This window comes from Zalophus californianus, chromosome 4 (genome assembly GCF_009762305.2).
Source record: "Zalophus californianus isolate mZalCal1 chromosome 4, mZalCal1.pri.v2, whole genome shotgun sequence".
NCBI lineage: Eukaryota > Metazoa > Chordata > Mammalia > Carnivora > Otariidae > Zalophus > Zalophus californianus.
The window spans coordinates 188,622,426-188,645,287 of record NC_045598.1 but is presented as its reverse complement, the minus strand read 5'-3'; the positions used below and the strand labels follow the sequence as shown (position 1 = coordinate 188,645,287).

Here is a 22,862-nt window from a genome sequence, read left to right as displayed (position 1 = left end):
GCTTTTTATCTTGACAAAGTCCCAATAGTTCATTTTTGCTTCGTGTGACACACCTCAGGCTCCACATTGTCACTGACACTCGGCGGGGTCGGTCCTGCATCTTGGCCATTCTAACAGTATGAGGATATGGGGTTTTGCATTGTGATTGGTTTGCATTTCCCCGATTGCACAAGCAGCTGACGGCTTTAACCGCCATGCGGAGGGAATCTTCTGTGGGGGGGTGTTCTGTCTCTTGCTCATTTCTGAACTGGGTGGTGTTACTCTCCTTGACTTGAGCCGCTTGTTGGCTCTGCTGTGTTACCAGCATCCTGTCCAAGTCCAGACTACCCGGTTCACTCTCTTGAAAGTGTCCTTTTCTTTTTTTTCTTAGAATTTTATTTATTATTTGAGAGAGCAAGCGGAAGAGCATGAGTTGGGGGGAAGGGGCAGAGGGAGAAGCAGGCTCCCTGCTAAGCAAGGAGCCTGACACAGGGCTCGATCCCAGGACCCGGAGACCATGACCTGAGCCAAAGGCAGACACTTAACCTACTGAGCCACCCAGGTGCCCGGAAAGTGTCTTTTTAAAGTCCATAATCTCAGTGGTCAAATCCACCAATCTTTTCATGGCTAGCACTTCCGTACGGTTTCCTTCTCTACCCTGAGGTCACGAACATGCTCCTCTGTGTTAGCTGCTGGAAGCTTGCCTGCTTCATTCATTTACACTTGTTAGTGCCTTCCCATGTACCTTTCCATCCACTTGGAACTGTGCATGACCTGGAGTGTGGCCAAGCTTCGTGTTTTCCATACGGAAGCACGATGTCCCAACGTCATTTATGGTGACGACTGTCTTTCCCTCAAACCCCTGCTCGGTCATATCACCTCTGTCATAAATCAAGGAAACATAAATGTGTCCATCTTTCTGGGGTATTCATTCCACTGGCCTCTGGGCCCCCTTGGGGAGACACACCACCCCCCACACTCCTCAGGCCCACCAGGGACTGGGATGCTTTGAGGCTGGGCTTCAGTGCCGGAGGGCTGGCTCCTTAACACTCGGGTAACCCTTGCAGTCTGGAGCCACCACTAACGGGTTTACCAGGACTCCCCTTCTCAGCAGGTCCTGGCTGGTTTTGTCCCTCTTGCCCCTCGGTGCTGGCCAAAGCTCTGCTCAGTTCCTCACTTCTCAGAGACCACTTCCAGAGTTGGCAGACAATCCAGAGGAGAAAGGGGCTCCCCCATTCTTCATGGTGGTTTGTCTGGCCCTTCTAGATGTTCTCAGAGTTACCTAGCCCATCGTGACAGGAGGCCCAGAATCCAGTCAATGTTAATGTACAGGAAACTGAATTAGGTCTAAAAATACTCATTTATCCAGACACCGCGATGAAAACTGTCTCAGTCTGTGGTGTTAGAGTCAACAAGGAGCCTTGACTGGAGGAATCTGGTCCGTCTCCAGTGGGGCGAGGTCCAACTGGGCTCTGTCCTCCTTTATGCTCAGTCTGTCACTTTGCAGGGTCTTTGGGACGATCACTGTCCTCTCCCGCCGGGAAATGGCTTTGCCATCCAGCTGCCATATGGCCATCTGGAACCAGTGAGCTGGGGACAGCCATGGGGTCAGAACCGCGAAGGGGACAGGGGAGCACACCCATGGTGCTCACCGTCGCTCACCTCATGCTCCGATGAGCAAAGCGCCTGGACCGTAAGGTTCTTTAGTGCCCAGAATGACATCCTTTGTTTTCCAACTTGGTGAGCCCTGCGAGCAACCCTCCCACCGCAATTCTTTACAAGGCAGGCTTAAAGAAAAGCATCCTCGTTCCTGCTTAGACCTGTGGCAGTGTCCATTCCTGTCCGACCTTCGTTCTGCCGCAGCCTGCGGGGAGCCAGGAGGTCCGCATCCGGGAGGGCGGCCGCACAGCCGCGCCAGATGAAGAGGACCCGTGTGGTGACGCGTTCGGACGTGCAAATGCACACACAGTTCCTGAGACGAGATCCCGGGTGTCGGACAGCCGTGTGGATTAAGTGCCCCCGGAGGAAAGGGTGTGAGTGCAAGTACTTTCTAAACTGTAGAGTGCTGTGCAACATGAGCAACAGCTGGGTTGGAGCAGAGTCTCCACGGGGTGTCTGCCCCGTATCAGTGCCCGCGGGCTCCCCCAGCTCTGGCCTCCACGATGCGGGGCTCTCCGCGGCCATCCCCCCAGCTCCGGCCTCCACGAAGCGGGGTGTCCGCGGCCTCCAGGCCTCGGCCTCCACGATGTGGGGTTGCCGCAGGCTCCCGGGCTCTGGTCTTCACAAGGTGGAGTCCATGAGCGGCTACCCAGCTTCACCTCCTCACTGAGGGCTTCACCTTCTCAGAGGGCTTCACCTCAACAAGTAGAAATCTGCCTGGTCCCCACTCGTCCTCCACAGGTCCTGTCCCCCTTCACTTCAGGGCTGACCTCAAACACAAACCCAGTGTCCCCAGTGTGTTGAAAAGAGCAGCAACAAGCAAGCCGCTTGCCTCACCTGGCGTGTACAGCAAGACGTCCACGGCATGTGGGAAAGTCTCTCCCGCTGAAGGATTTATCCTGTGCTTCAGGGTTTCCGAGGTTGTCTTTGGGACCGTCAAGGGCACTGAAATGCAAGCACCCCGTTAGCCTCGCGGACTCAGGGAAACCCGTGTTCTCCCCCAGCCTGGGCACTTGCTCTCTGCAGGAGCTTCGTACACTTGACACGAGACATCAGAGTACGGCACCCCCCTCCGGGCGGCCTCCCTCCCTTGCTGTGCGTGAGGACCGCCGGTGAGACCGGGACGCCGCTCACGTCCCAGTGGGGAAGCTGTGATCTGACCTCTGTCCACACTCAGCCATCACCCATTATCCACCAAAGACAAGACCTAACACATTTCTCAGTGACTAAATAGTCTCAAGACAAAACCAAGACAACTAGCCCGAGAGCAGTCTCAGCCTGGGGACCATGGACATCTCAGGCCATAGGTGTGGCTGCTCTGGGGACCGACCTGTGCACCGTGGGACAGTCAGCAGCATCCTGGCCTCACCAGGAGATGCCGGTAGCACCCCACACAACCACAGGTGTCTCCCCCATCCCCAAATGCCTTCCTGCCGGGATGGGGTGCGGAACTTCACAGAGATTAATTTTTAGACCTTCCGTCATGAGTGGACCCCAGGCTACTAACCGAAACCTGGGCTTACTGCCTTTACCTCATCAAGCTGTGCTCACCAGACAGCAGTCCTTGTGGGTGACAAGGCGTCAGGGACACTGAGTCTAGACAACCTGCCTTCACCACATGGAACAGGGTGGACAACAGTTAAGAGTGAGCCGACAGGTGTTGGTGACCACCAAGGTGACGGTGTGCCTCATTCACAAAGGAGTCAGGAGGCTTTTGCAGAAACTCTTGACGAAGGGGAGGCCTAAGCTTGGACTGAGAATAAACAGCTGAACTGTAGTGTTGGATTTTGTTCCTAATGAAAAAAATAACAAGCAACCAACGCCTGCTTCCAGGACTGTTGACAAGAGCTCCTCCCAGTCTGCTGGTGTTGTGACCAGAGCATCCTGCCTGCTCCCAGGAAAGGGGGTTCTGGGATAGGGGTGAGGTCCGGGACACATGGGGGGGTTCTGGGATCAGGAAGCATCAGGGACCTCACAGTTAGCGACAGCCGTGGCAAAGAGCAACACGTGCCAAAGCGAATGAACACTTAACTGAGATTTGTTTTTTCTACATCTGGAAAAACATTTTTTGAAAAACCAGAATCTCCAGCTATGCACCCAGGAGCTATGACAACATCCCCAGATAAAACCTGTCCACGAAGTGTTCACAGCAGCATTATTTGCAACAAACCAAATGGTGCAAACAACCCAAACGGTCAGCTGACAACAGATGAACAAAGTGGTCCACCCGCACGATGGAATATTATTCAGCCACAGGACGGAGTGACACGGGACACCTGCTTCAGGGATGGATTCTGAAAGCACTGTGCTAAATGAAAGAAGCCACTCGCAGAAGGACACGTGCTAAAGGATCCGTGTATATGAAGTGCCCAGTACAGGCAAATCCAGAGAGAGAGTGGATCGGTGGTTGCTTGGGGGCTAGGGGTGGCTCCTAAGTGTACAGGGTCTCTTTCTGGGGCAATGAAGATGTTCTAAAGTTCACTCTGCTGGGGCGCCTGGGTGGCTCAGTCAGTTAAGCGTCTGCCTTCGGCTCAGGTCATGATCTCAGGGTTCCTGGATCAAGTCCCATGTCGGGCTCCTCGCTCAACGAGGAGTCTGCTTCTCCCTCTCTCTCTGCCGCTCCCTTGGCTCCTGTTCTCTCTCTTTCTGCCAAATAAATAAAAATAAAATCTTAAAAAAAAAATAAAGTTCACTCTGCTGATGCTGCACAAGTCCGTGAATACGCTAAAACCATGGAGTTGTACACCCTCCCCGAGTATGGTGTGTAAATTCCATCTCAGTGAAGCTGTGAGTCAAAAAAACAGTGCATACAAACTGGACCAGAGACGGTCTTAAAAACATCCCTACGTAGTTCGCCTGTTTCACGAACTTGATGTCGCCGGTGGACCTGGCACAGGGCGGCCGTGGCTCGGAGTGATGGTAAAATAATGAGCAGTCCTCTCTATTCTCTCCTTTGTAAAGCAAATCACAAGACCATTGGCTTTAGATCATTTAAAAGTTGGAACAAAACAGAGGTAGCTAAAATGATACGCAAAGTTATTCTTACCCATTTGCTGTTTCCTAGACTTGAAAAATCCACTCCCTGCCAAATAAAAATAGCCCACCGCCAACCTCTCTCTGTATGGCTTCCAGAATGTGAGAGCCAGATTCAGATCTATGTGCAGGTGATCAGAGAATTCCTATCTGGGGAAACCGACCACATCAAGGGGAAGAAAAGATCCGTCCACCTGGGGGCCTCCGCTCGGGCTCTAGTTGACACACCGACCACGCACACAGCTCTCCGGTGGGCGCATTCCCTACTGCTGAGCGCTGGTGACCTTGCCAGGGGCTCCACGAGCCACGCGACAGCCGTCCACAAATCCCTCTTCCACGTAACCAGCTGCTGGAGATCTGCTGCTGGCAACTGGGAATCCTGACCAAAAACACCCAGCGTTTGTGGGACGTCACTCAGAGCTCAAGCAGGAAGTCCCTCCGTGGGTGCGGGTACACACAGAGCGCCCGGGGACGGGCGACCAGAAGGACGTGTGCTGCTCAAACATAAACGTGTAAAAGTGTCAAAGGAAGAAAGTGAGAAACTTGGGATTCGGAAAAAAGTGATGTCAACCGGATAAAAGTACGGAGGCACATTCGGGACACCACGGCTGTCGAACGCATGCTTCGCTTACTTTCGCTCTTCATCTTATCGAAGTAGGACAGTTTGGAAGCGGCATAGACGGCACTGGACGACTGCAGCGTGCCGACCACGGCGTCCATCAGCAGGACGTGCGTCAGCGCCTGCTGGACGTACTGAGGGTCCTGTGGGAGAAAGGCACTCACTTCAACAAGTCCGTAAAACGCCTGCGAGACTTGGGGACATTACATCAAACCACACCTTTGAAGAGGCGTGTTTTTTCAAGGCAGCTCGGTTTACGTTGGAGCTGATGTCATGTGACTACTTTGTCCATCTTAGTGAAGACAAACACCGATCGTTTATACAGGCGCTGGCCAACGTGTTCTGCAAAGGGCCAGGCAGCTAATAATACTTGGGGCTCCGTGGGCCTTGGGATCTCTGTGGCAACCACTCGGCTCTGTGGCCGGGCTCGAAAACAGCCAGAGGTGGTCCATGGCCCACGGGCTCCAGTTTGTACTGTTGTGCAAAATCCAGCAGCAGGCATAAATCAGATGGCTGGTCGGAAAGTCACGGAGTGCTGGGGCCCTGGAAAGGACCTGGTCCCCCTCCCTTCTCCAGATAGAAAGACTCCCTCCATAGCCATGGTCTGGGCCCCCTCGTGCCTGGCGACTCCCTCACGACGGCCGGTGCTCCCACCGCACACAGTCTGTTCTTTCTAATGTTCGCCCCTGTGGCGGCGGCTGCCTCCCCCACCTTCCCTCTGATGACTCTGGGCCGTGCACCCCTCTGCGGCCCCTGACCTGCCCCGTGTGTGAGTCCCCATCCATGCTCTGTGCACTGGGTTGTGGGCTTTCCGGCCTTATCTGCCATTTAGACGGTACAGACCTCTCGCCCCACCGGTGCCCCATCCGGGCCTCTGTCCGTGGTGCCCTTCACGCCCACGCAATCCTCACTCTGTGTACTCAAAGCTACTGTGGCCCAAAGCAAGTGAAAGCACACAAATCCCTAGGCTCTAAAGTCAACTGGAGGAGTGCCCCCTGCCAGAATCCTAGACCTGGGAGGTAGCAGAGGAGACGCCTGGAGCAGGGTGTGCCCGGGAGACCCAACTCAGACCTCAGAGGCCAGCCCCGGTCCTTCCACAGTGTCCCCAGATGCCACTGGCCACGCACTGGGCCATACAAACCACGGCATCTCCAGGGCCTCTGGAGGGACCTCGTCTAACCAACACGTGCTCACGGGACCACGCCCGAGCCCCCGAGACGAGCCGTGAGTTGGAATGAGCAGGCACCCGCATCCCCCAGACCTTGTGGTCGTCAGCCAGCTTCTTCCCGGCCCACATCTCCTTCACCATCAGGTGCCACAGGTCACACTCCGTCTTCAGATTAGCTTCAAACACTTCTTTCTTGGACGCCATTTTAATTTTTAAAGTGGGTATTCGCAGAAGCAGAAACGCTACGGTGGTACTTCTCACTTCCTGTGGAGGCGGAAAAAGCAGCAGCAGGTCAGAGAGATGCCCCCTGGCAGGAACTCGGGGGTCAGCAAGGGAAGGTGGCTCAGCAGCCGGCGCCCGAGCGTGAAGGCAGGCCCCGGGCCGAGGGGGGCAGAATGGGGGGCTGGCCGGGGTGCGGTGCGGGGAGCCCCAGGCGGAGCCCGGCCCCGGGCGGGAGGAGAGGCACGGCCCGAGAGAGGGGCCTCCGTGCGACCCTGCTGTCAGACACCCGTCACAGCGGGTCGGGGACCCCTTCCTGGCCGACCACGGGCGTGACCTGTTAGCACATCCGCACAAAGGCGCTCGTCCGCAGGGTTCAAACAGGGTTCAAACAGGGTTCATTCCTCTGCCTCCTGAAATGCTTCTCTTTCTTTGGAATTTTGGGAGGCAGTCTGTGGAAGCAGGTGTTTGGGGGGCACTGGAGGACGGGGGGCGACCCACGGGCCAGCGTTCCCCGCGGCTGTGGTACCTTCCTGCCTCTCCCAACTCCAGGAGCATTCAGAGCTGGATTAACACATCCAACACGCCCCTCGAAAATAAATATAACGCTTGAGACGAGGCCACAGCTGAGCGTCCTCAGTGGGGAAGACGACCACCTTTACACTCGAAGGGGCACCCCAAGTTAGCAAACAGCACAATCCAGCGGCTGCGCTCTTACCTCTATGTTCCTGAAGGTGGAAATCTCCACGTAGCCTGGTCTCCCTTCTGTCAGGAGGAACAGGCGCTTCTGGGTCATGGCGATCTTGCCCACGCCGTGATTCGTCTTGACAGAGCTCGACAGCTTATAAACACACTCATTCTTATCCAGGTGCTCCATCACCGACAAAGGCAGACTGACCTCCTGGGCCTCTGCTTCTGCCTCCTTCCAGCAGTTGTAGAAATCTTTGAATGTTTCTGGGTCAATCTGTTTCTGGTGTCCTTGGTTTTGTAGAGAAAAGAGATTTCTTAGAGCCACATACACAGCCCTTGCGTGGGAGAAGACGCGGTGTGCTGCCCACGTGGGCCAGCAGGTGGCGCCAGCACCCACGCCTCCCGCCCCACCTGCCCGTGGAGGATGGGCACTCGAACCAGGGGATAGGGGCTGCCCTGTGACCTGAGCCCAGCGGCCACAGTAACTCTCAGGACACGCTTTACGGTGGCAAAGCCCTGGGTCACCACTAGACCTGGCGGCAGGCATCGTGGGGCCATGAGGGGAGCTAGTCCTTAGATGAAGCTAATGCTAAAGAGACCAGACCCTTGGTGACACTCCTCCATCACTGGATCAAGCCTTGCCTGAAGCTAGCCCTATCTCAGTATTCTCTGCTTACATGAGCAAATAAGTCTTATTTGTAACCAAGATGAACTTGATATAGTAACATTTCTAAATGCCCAACAGTCACGGGCTCTGAGTCAGAGAGAGACCCAAATCTGAAGCCCAGCTTTCCTGGTTAGTGGTGGGACTTCAAGCAAGCTGTGTAACGGACCCACTTGCTCATCCATGCAGCGGAAATGGGCCCACCCCGTTCCCACTCCACCCGACGGCCAAGAAGTCCAGCCCATTCTGATGCCCACGTTTCCCTGTGTCTGTTGCTGCTGTGGCCGGGTTCCGCCTCTGCTCCGCATCCCTCGGTCACACAGAGGCCCCTCCCGTCCTGCACAGGCACAAACGCCCACACGGCCTCGCAGCTGCTGCACCTGGCGCGCGGAATGCCCTCGGATACAAGTAGGCGCTCCCTCTCCCGTTCAAACACTTCAGGGCTCCTCCTCTACACCAGGCCCCAAATCCCTCCAGGACTGGGCCCCTGTGCCCCTTCACACTCGCACACTCCAGTCGCACTGAGTATATTCCAAAACAGGCCTATGTCACGTGCCTCTGCGCACACTGGTCCAGGGTGCTCGGACCGCAAAACTCCTACGCATCCTGCGCAAGACCCAGATAAAACAGCCCACGTGCTCCCTTCCCTGAAGCTGCACACACATTTCACTCACGTGTCACTCCCCACAACACGGGGTCCCACTCAATCCTCCTGCCCCCTCAGGAGGCAGGCACTGTTAGGCTGTTCACAAATCGGGAAACCAAGGCACGGGGAGGAAGGCCATTGCTGGCAGGCTAAGTGTGGAGCCGGGCCTGGCTGTGTGGGTGGGCGGCTGTGCCTTCCTGCGGAGGCGGCTGGGAGAGCAGGAGCTGTGTCCTCCCCAGCCCGCCCTGCTGGAGGCCAGATCGGAAATGGACAAAAGATGCAGGAAAGCTCCAGGGCAGCCGCGTCCCTGCTCTGGCTCCATAACATGGTGTCAGGGGGAGAGTCCCCTGGGAACTTGGATATCACGGCCACCAGACAGTCTGGCCCAAGGGGGCCATCCCTGCAGCCATCTGCAGGCCTTGGCCACCACACCCTCCGGGGCTGCCGCACAACTGGATGGTGCAAGCCTGCAGCCACTGCGCACATCTGTGAGCTCCCCACACGCCTGCTGCGCGCACCGGGGGCTGCCGTGCCCCACCACGGCTCCTGCACGCGCCCGTGCAGACAGGTCACGTATGCTTCACCTGTCCCCAGTTCCACCCAGAAATGCCGGCTTTTCCCTCCCGCACCCCATCACCTGCGGTGCAGGTGGCAGCTCTGGAACCCCAGGCTCACGCACGCATCCACCTCCCTGCCCTGAGGCCCCTCGGGAATTACTGGTCCTGCAGTGTCAACACCGGACTTTGAAACGTCTATAAAGACGCGTAATGACAAAACAGTGACAGGAATCTCCTAAATAAAATCTCAGGTGTGTTCTTAGACGACAGCTGTTCGTTCCAAGGTGGTAACATTCATCTCTGATTTAATAGGAGCTTTTTTAACACGTGGCCATTAGGCCGAAACATCCATCTGGTGCTGCCCTACAGCGGCTCACACGTCCCAGAGTTGGGACCATTAACGGATGTGTTCTGCAATGTGAATGGACCCAAAATGACAACCGGGCCGTCAGTGGCCCATCAGCGTGGGCCATGTCTGCCGGTGCCCTCCCGGGCGTCCTCCGCGTCCCCGCTAGCGTCAGTCTGGAAATGCTGGACACTGTCCATGCGTCCAGCCATTAAACCATGCTCCCCAGGCAGCTACATGCTGCGGGACACGCTTCTGGCCACAGGAGTGGGGACAGACCTTCCTCTTCCTGCCGGGAGAACAGCGCCGCCCGGGGCCATCAGCGTCTCGTGCCGTGAAACAACACGGCCACGCTAGGGGAGCCTGGTGACGTCCAGGAACAGCCAGGCACAACCGGGACATCTCGTTCCCCAAGAACAATACCACCAGTGGCTGTATCCACCGTATCTCAGGCCACTGGACTGGCCGGCCCCGCTGTAAAGGGAAGGGGCAGGGTCTCCCCTGAGAAGCATGAGTCATGGGGGCCCATGCTCCCCCTTCCTGGCAGCCCCAGCACTGCTGCCCAGGGCGCTCTGCGAGCACCTGTCTCCCCTCGGACCGAGCTCATCCTCCCAAGCTGTCCGCCCCACGGGTGCCTCCTGGGCACCCAACGAGATGCGCTCCACTGCGCCCTGCCCGGGCCAACACGGTGTCACTTCTCCGTGGCATCCCCAGAGCACCGCACAGGGAGGTGACCAGCGAGGGCCGGGCTGGCCTGCGCCTTGGTCAGGCCGAGTGCCTGGGGCCAGCAAACGGGCGATCGGCTCCTCCTTCTGGCGGGGGCAGCAGGACGCATCTAGGTAAAGAGGGTTGCGTGGCCGAGCCCGCCCACGGAGCCGCGGACGAGACCAAGGAGAGAGGCCCGCGTCTGGCAAAGGACAGCCTGTGCAGAGGACACGAGGCGCTCCCACACGCTGGAAGGAAAAGGCGAACATCCTGGTGTAGAAATGGACAGACGACACCAGAGCAGCTCCGAGCGGGCGAGCGGACACTCGTCACACCGACCCACCACCCAGGGCGGACGATGCCCAGCGCTGCCCGGCGGTGGTGGGACGTGGGTGTGTCCCGGGCCTTGCAGCCGCCGAGGGCAAGGAGGCAGCTCGCCGTCAGGATGGCGGTACCCGTGCCCAGACTGGGCCTCTTGGCACGAGTCACAGGGAGACCCGTGCACAACCACGTAGGGCAGCAGGTACGTGAAACCCGCCACGTCAGTATTTGAGAAAGTAGGACGCCCGGACGCCACCCGATGGCCACACACAGGTGCGCCGTGCTGGCTCCCGCCCCCCCCCCCCCCAGCGTTGGAAGATGCGGTGGAGAAACCAGGCGCACGTGCATCAGCATGGAAGGCTGCCCAACAGCGACGAGCCTGACGCGGCGGGACGCTCGGGCCATTTAAAACCACACACGCCTACGTGCCGCGTGCAGTAAACACGTAAACACACGGTGGAGGGGCAGGCTCCAGTTGGGGACGGTGGTCCCTTGCGGGGGGGCAGAAAGGTCCCAAATGAGCCAGGCAGCGGCAGTAATCGCGGGACAAGGCGGCACTCCTGTCTGCGCCGTCAGGTCGTGTGAAGCGTTCCCACCGCCGGGGGGATGGCACAGCGAGCGGGGCCCCAGGACAGGAGCCAGCCTGCCGCGGCTTCAGGCTCTCTGGTCACACTCCCCTAGACCCTGGGCGGACCTTCACCCCCCATCCTGTAACTGCCCACGTCCGGTAGGGCCTCCCCCTACGGGGGCTCGCGGCACGGTTTGCAGACCCGTCCCCAGTGGTTACGCCTCGCCATCTGGGCCACGGCCGGCCTCTTACCTACGGTTAGCGCCTCAAATAGTCGGTGTATGATGCTGGTGTCCTTCACGATGCCTGACTCCTGAACCCTCTTCACGAAATCGTCCAGCTGCATGTGCTTCCTGGGCAGCTCGAAGTTTTTCACGCGGTCGTCCGGCTTGGGGGCCTCTCCGGGCTTGTCCACCACCTCACTGATGAGCCGCCGCAGCTCGGGCACCCGCTCGGCCTGGGCGCGCTGGGGGCCTGACAGGGACCCCACCATCCTCCGAACCAGGTCAGCAGGAAAGATCCTGATGTCTGTTTTGTACAGACTCTGGAAGTCCAGGAGGGCATCCAGCAGCTGCCCGTGCATCAGGTGCACGGCCCCGCGGAGGTAGAAGTACCGTGCCAGGAGCACGGAGCTGTCGGGCGCCAGAAGGCTCATGGCCTTGCTCAGCAGGGCGACGCAGTCGGAGTAGTAGGCCTGCACGCACTGGCTCACCAGGGGGAAGTGGATCTCCGGGATCTTGAACGTATACGTCGGCTTCGGGGTCACACTCAGAACTAGAGCCGAGAGGAAACACGCACACAATCAGCAGACCCGAAAAACAGACCTGGGTCCCTGTCATCTCGTCCGGGTTAACGTTTCTGGGCCCTGGGTGCAACATCAAGTGAGAACCTCTATGCCTCTTCTAGAAAGCTCCACGTGCCCCTGAGCTGAATGGGGGTCCCCCCACTCTGCTTCCATGGCACCTTGAGAGTACGGAATAATTTTATTTGCTAAGACTCTAGCGCTAAACAGAAACATCTGGTAGTGAGTCTTCACGGGAGGGTTAAGCTGATGACCCAAGCCGAGATGCGCCTGCTCTGTGAGACGGCCATTGCCATCAACCCCGTCGTACAGACATGCAAACTGAGGCTTTGTGCGTCCCAGGTGCCCAGCTACTAAATGCCAGAGCCAACCTAATCCAGGTGTGTCACACCGATTCCTTCCACAAATGTCACTGAAGTGCCTCTCAGGTGGCACCAGGGGACCAGGACCAGGCCAGTCCTGTAGGTAAGGCCAGGTACCCCACGGAGGTGGCGTCTCCGCCGTGAAGCCTGGGGGAGAGGGAGGAGCCTGGGAGGGGAAGGGGGGCTCCAGGTGAAGGTTCAGGGGGCAGAGAGGGCAGAGTGCCTTCCCACAGCAGAGTGAGCACAGCCAGGGGTGAAAAGCATCACTGGGTTTTACAGAAGAACTACAGGCCCAGAGAGGTGAAGCCACCTGCCCAGGGTCACACAGCCAGGAGGCCGCTGTGAGGGGCCTCAGACCCAGCAGGCGCCTCCAGAACGCGTGCTCTGTCATTGAGGACTTTTCTCTTGGACACACGGCCCCTCCTGAGGCCGGCTGGGTGCGCCCCTCACTCAGACTGCCACTCTGCTGTGCACGGTCGTCAGGAGGCACCAACTGGTACCTGGGGCCTTAGCCCGAGGCAGCGGCCTCAGGGCCCCCCCTGTGCATGGCGCCTGGCCGCACCCGTTTCTCCTGGCCGCTGTGTTTGGAACCCCACGGAGGGGGCCCTGAGGGTAAATACCTGAGGCACACGTGGCTCGTGTTGCTGCAGCTCACGCAGAAAGGAGACATGGGCTCGCACACGTGCACACGTGTTCTAGAGCACTTTACACGCCAAGGAAACTCCCGGCTGACATTTGGAGCTGTGCACACAGGCCTGCCTCCCAGACGGAGCTGCTCCCGTCATGGCACCCACGGGCCCTTGCTGTCCCTCCGCCTGCCACCTGCCACTGGAGTGGCCTGGCCTCGCCATTCCCTCCGTGTCTGCTGAAAAACATGGCTGCCACACCTGAGCCCCCGTCACCACCCCGACGCCGCTTCCTTCGTGCTGGGACACCGCACACCCTGTCGCTCCGTGTTTATGTTTCTGGTCTGGCCTCCTCCTGGGAGAGCAGCTCCACGAGGGCTGGGACACCGGGCCCTTCGTACCCCAGGATCTAGAGCGAGCGTGGTGGCTGCTGGGGCCTGCCAGTCATGTCCGTCAGACGCGGACACGTGTCAACGTGTGTTTTTAAGTACACGCAGACACACACACAGGCCAAACACCCACCCCCTTGCGCTGAGCAGACCCTGGCTGTGTTAGCGACTGGTCCCAGCAGAGCCCAGCGGCGGAGCAGCGCCCGGACAGGGGCCGGTTTATCACCTGTGCTGCCGCTACTGCATTCCGAGGCATCCACTTTGCGAAGCGACGAGTTCCGGGCTGGCAGCTCGGGGATGGTGATGTCCTGCAGGTTGGGCATGCTGACCACCATCCTCCTGTGAGCGACGTGCAGGGGTGAAGATTTCCGTGAGGCCATCTTCTCAATGGTCGGTCTTCTTGGACTTGCCAGCATCCCGTTAAATCTGAGGTCAGAAAAAAGCAACACCTTTTAGCTAGAAGAACTACAGAATACGTCTCAACGCCTGAGCCTCTTCTCCCAGGCGACACCAGTGCCCGCTATTCCCGCATGCCAGGGGAAAACAGCAGGAGCACTGTGTCGGAGTCTCCCCGGTGCAGCCAGCGGCTGGAGGACAGACCGTACCCCCGAAGGGACACACATAAACAAAGTCTGTCGGGAACAGTGTGGGAAGAGCTGGAACAGCACGGGGGGGCGGTGGCGATGCGGCAGGAGAGGGAAGGCGGACGGCAGTGGATGGCAGGGCAGACGCGCTGTGCTCGGCGTCCCACCCCTCCCCCCCAACAGAAACGCTCGGGGACGAGCCCGACGTGTTACAAGTTTCGGAATGAGATTTTCTGGTCGGATGTATCATTCATCCACCCAAATAAATCCATGCTACCCGAGCGTCTGGTCCCCAGAGTTGTGCCTGCACACTGCAGACAGCACCTGTCCTCTTCGGATTGCATGTGGAGGTCCATCTGGGCGAAGGCATCCATCCTTCCACTGAGCCGGGCTTTAAGGAAAGAGTGAAACATGTAGGTATCCAACACCTGAAACAGACCACGGAAGGCCAGTTACCGCCGCGCTCTTGGCCTTCGCTGTGCCGCCGGGGCGCCTGCAGCGGCTGCCCGGTCCCTTCCCCACCGGCCGCAGCCTCTCCCCGACCCCCGGCTCCTTGGACACAAGTTCCTAAGCGGCAGCTGTCTTCACTGACCCCACCCTGCCACGCTAGCCTCCAGGTCCTCCCCAGGCCACTGCGAAGGACCGGCCAGTCTGTGTCTGAAAGACCACCAAACGTTCAAAAGCTCAACCACCTTGCCCTCATGACAGCAAGAGCCACGGTGCCCTGTGGCCTGTGATTCCAGATCTCCAGGGACCACAGCCCCCTCCTCACAGCAGGTGCACGGGCTGGCACCCACCCGTGGCTCCCGTGACCCAGCTGCTGGTCTCTCACTGGACAAGGTGACCCTCCAGCAGCTGGTGCTTGTCCCTACCCTGCTCCCTGCTGTGGTCCAACAGCCTGCAGGGGACAAGGCCCAGGGGACACCGCCCAGCCTGGTGACAGGAGGGCTGCAGGGGCACAGGGCCCACAAGGAAGGTGCTGGAAACCCCACGTACAAAACACCCGCAGAAGAATGAAGGCAGGAGCGGACACGCAGCGGGATGGGAGGTGGCAGCTGGCTCCCGGGGACTGCTGGAGTACTCTCCACGAGCTGGCGGAGCAAGGAGGTGGACGGCAGGGAGCTCGGCCCAGGCGCCTGTCACAGCTGTGACCCGGCTGCGAATGGGGCTCCTGGCTTTGCTCTGGCCCCACGTGCGTCCCTGTGGCTTCTCCCTGTGCTCCTCCGTGGCGCCTTTCACGGCAGGGTCTTCTGTGGGCAGCATGGGGCCTGCAGGCCAGGCTCTGTGCCCCGGGGAGTGAGTGCAGAGGGAGCAGATGGCCGGGGCGCCCGCGAACGGGGGGAGCGTGGAGTCTGTCCCGCAAATGTCAGAGAGCAGACATGGGGGCACGGGCAGTGCCCGGAGAGGCAGAGGCTGCTGGCCGGCCAACGTGAATGACTGCTGTGGGGCCTCAGTCACGAGGGGAGCTGCGGCGTGGGCGCGAGGCTCACCCGCCCCTCTGGCCATCAGCTGGACAGGGCGCCACCGAGAGAGGCCACCCGAAAAGTGTGAAAGCAGCCCTCAAGGACCCAGAAGATCGGTGCCAGCTGCACCACCTGCCAGCGCGAAGCCCCAGATACGACTGCTCGTAACAGACAAGAACGGAAGCGTCCCACAGGCTTGTGAGCAGGTGGACAGAGCCACCGCCGCCTCCTGCATCGGACGGAAAGGCCCCGCGGCCGCGCACCTGGCACGGGAGCCGTCCGAGCTGATGGAGAGGTCCCGATCCGGACCGAGGAGGTGGCTCCCAGGCACACACATCTGTCAGAATTTATCGCCCACTACATTGAAAATGGGTGCATTTCATGACAGGTAAATTATACTCTGAAAAGCGGATCAAAAAACGGGGCCAAAGGGTCCAAAGGGACCATGTGGAAAGAAACCTTCTGGAAACGTTAATACTTCACAAAATACTAACAGATGCTGAAAAAAATGTACTTCGAATAATGCTGCAAATACAGAAACGTATGCAGGACAGAATACGCACATGCACACACCAGCCCCACTCGCTCCTCACCTGTCTATAAAACTGCTGGTCCCCCGGAGCCCTGGTTTTGAGAAACTCCTCACTATTAAACACTCTGTGTTCGTAATTTAGGTGGTTCTTCACTTCCCTGATGAAGAGAAGAAGGGTCTAGGTGTGGAACTATTTTTAAATATGTGAGAGTCATGACGATTTAGCAACCCAGGAAAGACGGGAAGGCCAGCCCTTGCAAAAGCCCCGCCGCGGAAAGGGGGCTCCGACCCCGGGGAGGGCTGGGTTTGGGCGTGGTCTGCTCCAGCTGCTCAGTGACCTCAGCACGGCCTTTCCCTCCTGGGGGGACCGTCACGGGCCTCCTCCCTTCCCAGCCCCTACTTCCTCCTGCAGATGACACACAAAGCGGACTCGAGGGGGCAACCCCGTAGAGCAGGCAGACTCTGAACGTGAACCCGTACGATCTGCCACAGCGGAAGTAGTCCACACGTGGGATCAACGAGCCCATGGGCCACATTCCATGTGTCAGACATTCAACGCTTTCCTTCTCTTGTCAGGAAAAGTTATCTAAGGGACATAAAGTTTGATCCTCTGTATTCATAGTTTCTGCTTTTTTACGAATTCATCAAGCTTATAAGGTGTTAAAAAAAAAAAAAACCCAACCTTGCTCGTGAAAGATTTCATTTCAAAAAAGCAAAATGAAAAGAACCTATTTGTGTCCACACCAACTACACTGCTTTGAGCAGAGATAACACAACCTGTCTACAATACACGGTCCCATTTTCTTCCTGATCAATTATTTATTCTACGGAAATACATACATCTGAAGAACACAGCCACTGGATAATCACAAAGGCTCTGGTCTAAACCCTGCAGGATGGTGGCACCCACGGGAATGAGGACAAAGAGGAAGGCTCTCTAACGGGGACAGATCCGGAGTGCTGCTGCCTCGGGGGTGGGCTTCATTCCCGCAGTGACCCGAGTGTCCCCACCCTGGGCTGGCCCCAAGCTCTCAACTGGTGTGATCCCCCACAGGCGGTCGGGGGCCGAAGGGGCAAGGATTTCAGCCACGTCACTTGGGGTTGAGCCACCGCGGCCAAGGAAATGGTCTCCGGTACCTGAAGATGCTGAAGAGCAGATGCAGGGCCACCTGCTGCACCTGGCAGTTGAGTCTCTGCTGCCAGGCCCGCCTGCGGGTGCGCCCCTCGTTCAGGTCCGTGCTGGTGCCCAGGTGTGCAAGGTCCAGCTCGTGGTGCAGCTGGAGGCTCTGGACCCTAGAAAAGAGAGATGGATGCTGACCACAGCTCACGCCACGTGCCGGGACTGCTGTTCACGGGTGGGGAGAACACTCTCCCAGGCACATGAACACCCCGGATGCTCAGAAGACCCATCAAGAACTTCCGGGCTGGGTCACTAAAAATACATCCCCGGAGAGTCCACTCACCGCTCCATGCTAACAGCTCATCCATGCTGAACCTACAAAGGCCTCCACTGTGGACTGTGCACGTTTTCACCCAAACCGAATCCGTCCCTCCCCCCGGCTCTGCCTGGCAGGAGTATGCACTCCCCACCCTAGGAAGGACAAGGGGTTTCCAGCGCAGGCTGCCTCCTGGCCGGCAGCTTCCCACCACCACGTGCTGTCTGGGAGAATCGGATGCACCCAACGCCCTGTGTGTCACGGCTCTCGGCCGCCTGGCGGAACCCTGTGTCCATATACCCTGCACCGGCATTGGGCCACCCCGGCCTCCCCCGCACGATCAAGGCCGCAGCTTCGGAAACCAACCAGCAAGCGTGCGGTTTACATGCAGAAGACACACACCCAACACACACCCATCCCACCCGTGTTTCCTGAGCACCCCCTGCACGCCTGGCACCATCTGGGTGTGGGCTGCATGGTGACCAAAGGCAAAGCTCCAGGGTGGGGCCTATGTTCAAGTGGGAAGAAACAGAAAAACAGAAGAGTGCACCCCAAATAGGAGGGCGTGGGGGTCAGAGAGGAGGACCCCCCCTGCTGAAAAAGCCTGGCTGGGGGCTGGAGGAGCCCCTCGAGGACCTCGGGCCTGAAAGGTGAAAAGCCAGACACACACAAACGGCCCTGAGCAGGTAGGGAGCACCCAGCTGCCAGAGGCCCCACGGGAGCCGGGGGGGGGTGGGGCAGGCAGGCTGAGACTGGGTCCAAGTGGTCGGCGGGGCCGGGGCGGGCCGGGGAGCACTCTGGATTTGCCCCGCGTGTGACAAGAAGCTACTGCTGCAGACAGGTGTCCCAGCCCCGCCGACCTCAGCCGATCTGTTCAGGTACCTGCCACCTGGAAGGGTCGTGAGCTGGCCACGCACCTGGCAGCACGGGGGTGCCGCGGGGAAGGAATCCGTACAGAGCTGTGGCGGCCGCCTCCCCCTCCGAGCTCTGTGCAGGGACGACCCCTCCGCTGGAGGAGAAGGCTGTCCCTCCTACTTGAGCACTCTGCGACAGTCCGGCTGGGAGAGCTGGGGTCCCTGTCCCGCCCCGGGGAGGTGGGGGGCGGCAGGGAGGACACACCATGAACACACAGTCAGATGCAGGTGAGGATGACGGGGGACAGAGAGGGTGAGTGGGATCGGGGCGTCTCATGGGGAAGGGCTGCTTCCTGTCCTGCCTGCCCCACCAAAGGGCCCGTGTGGACACCCCACCACTCCAGGACCCCCGGGGACACCGACCACCACCACCCGGTGCAGCCTCAGAGCCTTCCCAGATGCGCCACGACGGCACGTGGGTTAGCTCACGTGGTTGAGACTGGAGGAGGCACGATATCCCATCCATGTGGGGGTCCAGCCAAGCAGAGACGCAAGCCACTGTGCATATTCTAGAATCCTGACAATGCCACACGGACAAGTGCGAGACCCCCATCCCACTGGGGATGCGCCACCGAAGCGCACGCTTGAGAAGCACCAAACACTAGCGCCTGCCAAAGCTAAAACGTCAGACTCAGAGTCAGCGGAAAGCGGCTTTTGCTCACCAAAAAGTGAACAATTACAAATGTAGGTTCACACAGGGAGACACTCCACCAGCACACCCTGCTCAGGTCCCCTGCACACACCCAGCAGCCGGCCACGACCAAGGATGCCACGGTGCTGCCCCGTCCCGGATGGCCAGACACCCCGACCACGGGACGCACCATCGTCCCGGCAGATGAGAACGAGAGCTCCTTCACCCTCCCCAGACGCAGCTCCGGAAGTCCTCGACCCCCACTACAGGCCGCAAGGCCTCACCTGGCCCTTCTGGGAAGCAGCTGCTGCTGCCTGGTGCAGGCTAAGGACATGGGTAGCAGAGCTAGAAAAACCATACGCGCGACGAGCAAGGCAGGCAGGAGGCCGTAAGAGCGCTAATGGGGGCTGGGGTGAGGACAGGACGACATCTCGTCGGGGGCGGGATGCCCACCTCTGCGCTGCAGGGCAGGGGCAGCACACAAATCCTGCCCCGGGGCGGGGGGGCGTCCCACGGGTCTGAATACATGTCTCATGCCGGGGGGGGGGGGGGGGGGGCGGGGGGTGGTGGAGAGGAGGAGGAGGGAAGGGAGGAAGGAGGGAGGATGGTTGGGAGGAGGGAGGGAAGGAGGCAGGCAGGAGCCGAAGGAACCTCAAAGGTCCCAGGCAGACGACAGGGTGACAGAGAGGGGGTGGGAGGTTCCCTGGGGGATGATGAGACCATCACGTGACTCTGTGGGGCCGCGATTACTCCGCAGACAAGATCAGAACAAGGACGAATGACTTTCACCTTAAAACATTCACGAATAATTTCCAAACTATAAAGACAGAAAGGGCGGCTCTGGAATGTTAGATGGAAGAGATACTCAAGACACTCAGAGCGGGCAAGTACAGAGTGGAGCAGAGACGTCCCCAAGCACACACGCCTCCCGCCTTTACCTCTGAATGAAGGTCTGTGCCGCTAGCAGGGGGATGTCCGGGACATCGACGTCCTCGTCATTAGAGCAGGTGACGCTCCCGTTATCGATATTTATCAGAATTAGACCATCAGCTTCCTGTAAGTTTGAAGAGACTGATGTAAGAACATGAATTTGTAGACATCTTTGAAAGCACAAAAACACACTTTGCATTCCCTGAGGTAGCGTTGCTATTAATTAAATCACCATACTTAACACGTACACAGCACCTTATACTGTCCCTACCAAAAAATGTAGGATATGCTGTGAGTCATGTCAACAAGCTAGATTTGATCAAATCCGCCCCAGGCTGAGTCAGGGTTCCATAGTGTCATCTGGCTTTTCCCTGCCCTGGTATAAACACTCTGTGGGCCACTTCAGGGAGTCTGGAGAGAACATTCCAGAACTGGAGTGTGGGCTGGGCCCCGGGCTCAGTGAGCACACACACTTAGGATTTCTGAACTATGTGCCCGGGTTCCTTGTAAAGCCTGGTGTGTAACGAGATACACAGACACTGAGTCACGCTCTGGAGTCCCGCATCCAGCAGCCCCAGGAGTGTGGCGGCCCTGGGCTCTCTGAAGGCCCCCCCCTCCACTCCCCTTTGGGCCCGGCTCTGAATGCCTGTTCCAGGTGGCACAAGAAGCGAACACACGCCGTCTCCCAGCACACTGACTGGGCAAGGTGAGCATTCTCACACACGCATGCTGCACGACCACGTCCGAGGCCCCAGCCCTACAGAGGAAAACGTCCAAACCCAACACACGCTCTTCAGCCTGCTGCCTGTCCTGAAATCTTCCAGAACACGTAAATCCCTGAGTGGGCCTCCTTCGTGACTATGGACGGGAGCTGTCAGGTGGATGTGCCCACAAAGGTTCCCCAGGGAAAGGCCTGAAACAAGATGATTTTTTTCCCTAATGACTAAAAAAAGACACACATTTTCAACTTCAGAGCATGGCCCTATTTCTTCCTCATTTGCAAGGCAGACTGGGAGACATTTTCCGTTCCTTACGTGAAGGTCTGAACTGCCTTTCCCCAAAGTGTGTTTGTTGCTTGGTGAGTCACTGATTTTGGCAAGAACTCGGCAAGAACCCGGCTCCTCCCCGGGAGCGGCCGGGCTGAAGAACAGGACACCTGGCAGGCCTTCCCGGGCACCTTCCCGGGATTTGCTCTGAAACGCTCCAGGCCCCCGTGCAAAGGCGCTCCAGTGTCAGTCGCTGGGGAAACGTGCATCAGATCCGCAGTGAGATGCCACGTCCCCCCCGCCTCGACGGCCAGAAGCATACACGGGGCCAGCGCTGGCGAGGAGGCAGAGGATCGCGGCCCCACGCTGCCGGTGGGAATGCACGCACAGCCCGGCCTCTCCTCCAGCGGCTAGACGGCTAGCGTCTGCGGGGCGTGTGTACCCGCGCGGGGGAGAGTGCACGCCGCACAGAACCTCACACACACGAAGGCTCGCAGCTGCACTGGTCACAACAGTCAGAAATCGAAACAACTCTAACATCCATCGACCGATGAATGAACGAACGAACTGTGGCACGTTTGCACAACGGGATCCTATTCGGCAGCAAGAACCAGGGCTACGTGGATGCACGGCATGGACGACCCTAGAACACGCTGTGCTGAGCGAAGGAAGCCACTAACGGCCAGCTACGGGCCTAAAACCACGTGTGTGGAACGGGCAAATCCACGGACACAGAAGCAGGTGGGGGTGGCCAGGGGCGGGCGGAGGACAGCATGCGGCGACGCTAAGGCATACAGGGCTTCTCTGTGGGTGCCGAAAACGTCTGAAATTAGTTGGCACAACTCTGTCAAGTTACTAAGAGCCACTGAATTGCACATTTTAATCGGGCAAACTTCGTGGTATTTTATATGAATAAAGGTGTTTTAGAAAGCCAAACCTGCTCTGCCTGCCGACACTATCACAGCGTTACAAATCCACATTAGCTCACCATCTAAACGTACGTAATTAAGCACTTACTGTATGCTGAGTGCTGTACTACTGGACCCTTTGATCCCTACCACGATAATGGGGCCAGCACACTTACTGCTGTTACAGGATCTTTGTTCCCTTCCGTGCCCACAGCTCTTGGTCGCGCCGCTTCGCGGAATGAAGAGGTGACCAGACGAAGAGTGGTGGGCAGCAGGGAAAAGTTTATTGAGCGATAGTACAAAGTTCCCTGAGAGGGTTGCCATTTCGTCATTCAAATCTATGGGTTTTTTATAAGCCCTTCTGAGAAACTATCTTGAGCATCCTGAGTGTGGGCCCCCGTGGGTGCTAAGGTGTGCCAATCAGGGCTTTGATCATGCCCCTGTCTACCCATCGGGTTATTGTTCACATGTTGATGGTCTTTTGGGCTGACATCTGGAGACTAAAGTGCCTCAACTTGTGACAGCGACCAGTGTTTCATGGTTAACTGTTTTGTTTCAGGATGTTCTGCAAAAGTCACTCCTGTAGAGGCCATTCGGATGCTGTTGTGGTCTCGTCTAAGGTGTAAAGCAGGATACTAGTGTGGTTTTGTCTTAGCTGTCCCGGCGTTTTTGCCTTCTTGTCGGGGACCCTGACCCTGATGACCTAAGTGTCCAATTAACCTCTGTCTTTTATGACTAGGACACAAGAGGGCCGAACGCTCTGCCGAAGGTCAGGCATGGCAAGTAAATGGTCACTGCATGCAGCAAGGCCCACACACCCCCTGACGCTGTGAGTGACATGCAGCGCGGACAGGCATCTTCTAGCAGGAGGGTCCACAGCATTACTGAACAACAGAAGCTGAACCAAGCAGAGAAACACAAGATCTGGAGCAGGGACACCGGCCGCTGCGGTCTGCTGAGCCCCTGCCACGTGCCGGCAGGTGCGGGGTGGTCCCCACTCAGGGCCCAGCCCAGGAGGACATGCCCGCTTCAGAGGCAAGGCGGCTGAGGCTCAGCAAGGGCTGGGACCTCACTCGAGGCCGCAAAACTAGATCGGGGCCACAGCTGGGCCAGAGAGCAGGCTCC

The 22,862-nt window shown here is 58.3% G+C and overlaps 1 protein-coding gene across 9 annotated transcripts in view; it reads right to left on the bottom strand.

Moving 5' to 3' along the window:
• The window catches only part of DENND3 (DENN domain containing 3), a 53,389-nt gene that overhangs the window by 12,704 nt on the left and 17,823 nt on the right, over positions 1-22,862 (bottom strand). For all 9 annotated transcript variants that reach the window (XR_003522518.2, XR_003522517.2, XM_027607527.2 and 6 more), the window contains 10 exons: positions 19,852-19,967; positions 17,070-17,225; positions 15,994-16,090; positions 14,262-14,365; positions 13,580-13,779; positions 11,427-11,948; positions 7,396-7,655; positions 6,552-6,722; positions 5,304-5,433; positions 2,476-2,583 (listed from right to left, as the gene is read on the bottom strand). Coding sequence is in view for 7 of the 9 variants with exons in the window: in XM_027607527.2 (XP_027463328.2) it covers positions 2,476-2,583; positions 5,304-5,433; positions 6,552-6,722; positions 7,396-7,655; positions 11,427-11,948; positions 13,580-13,779; positions 14,262-14,365; positions 15,994-16,090; positions 17,070-17,225; positions 19,852-19,967 (1,864 nt within the window). In the remaining 2 variants the exon portion in view is untranslated. The remainder of the gene's footprint in view (positions 1-2,475; positions 2,584-5,303; positions 5,434-6,551; positions 6,723-7,395; positions 7,656-11,426; positions 11,949-13,579; positions 13,780-14,261; positions 14,366-15,993; positions 16,091-17,069; positions 17,226-19,851; positions 19,968-22,862) is intronic.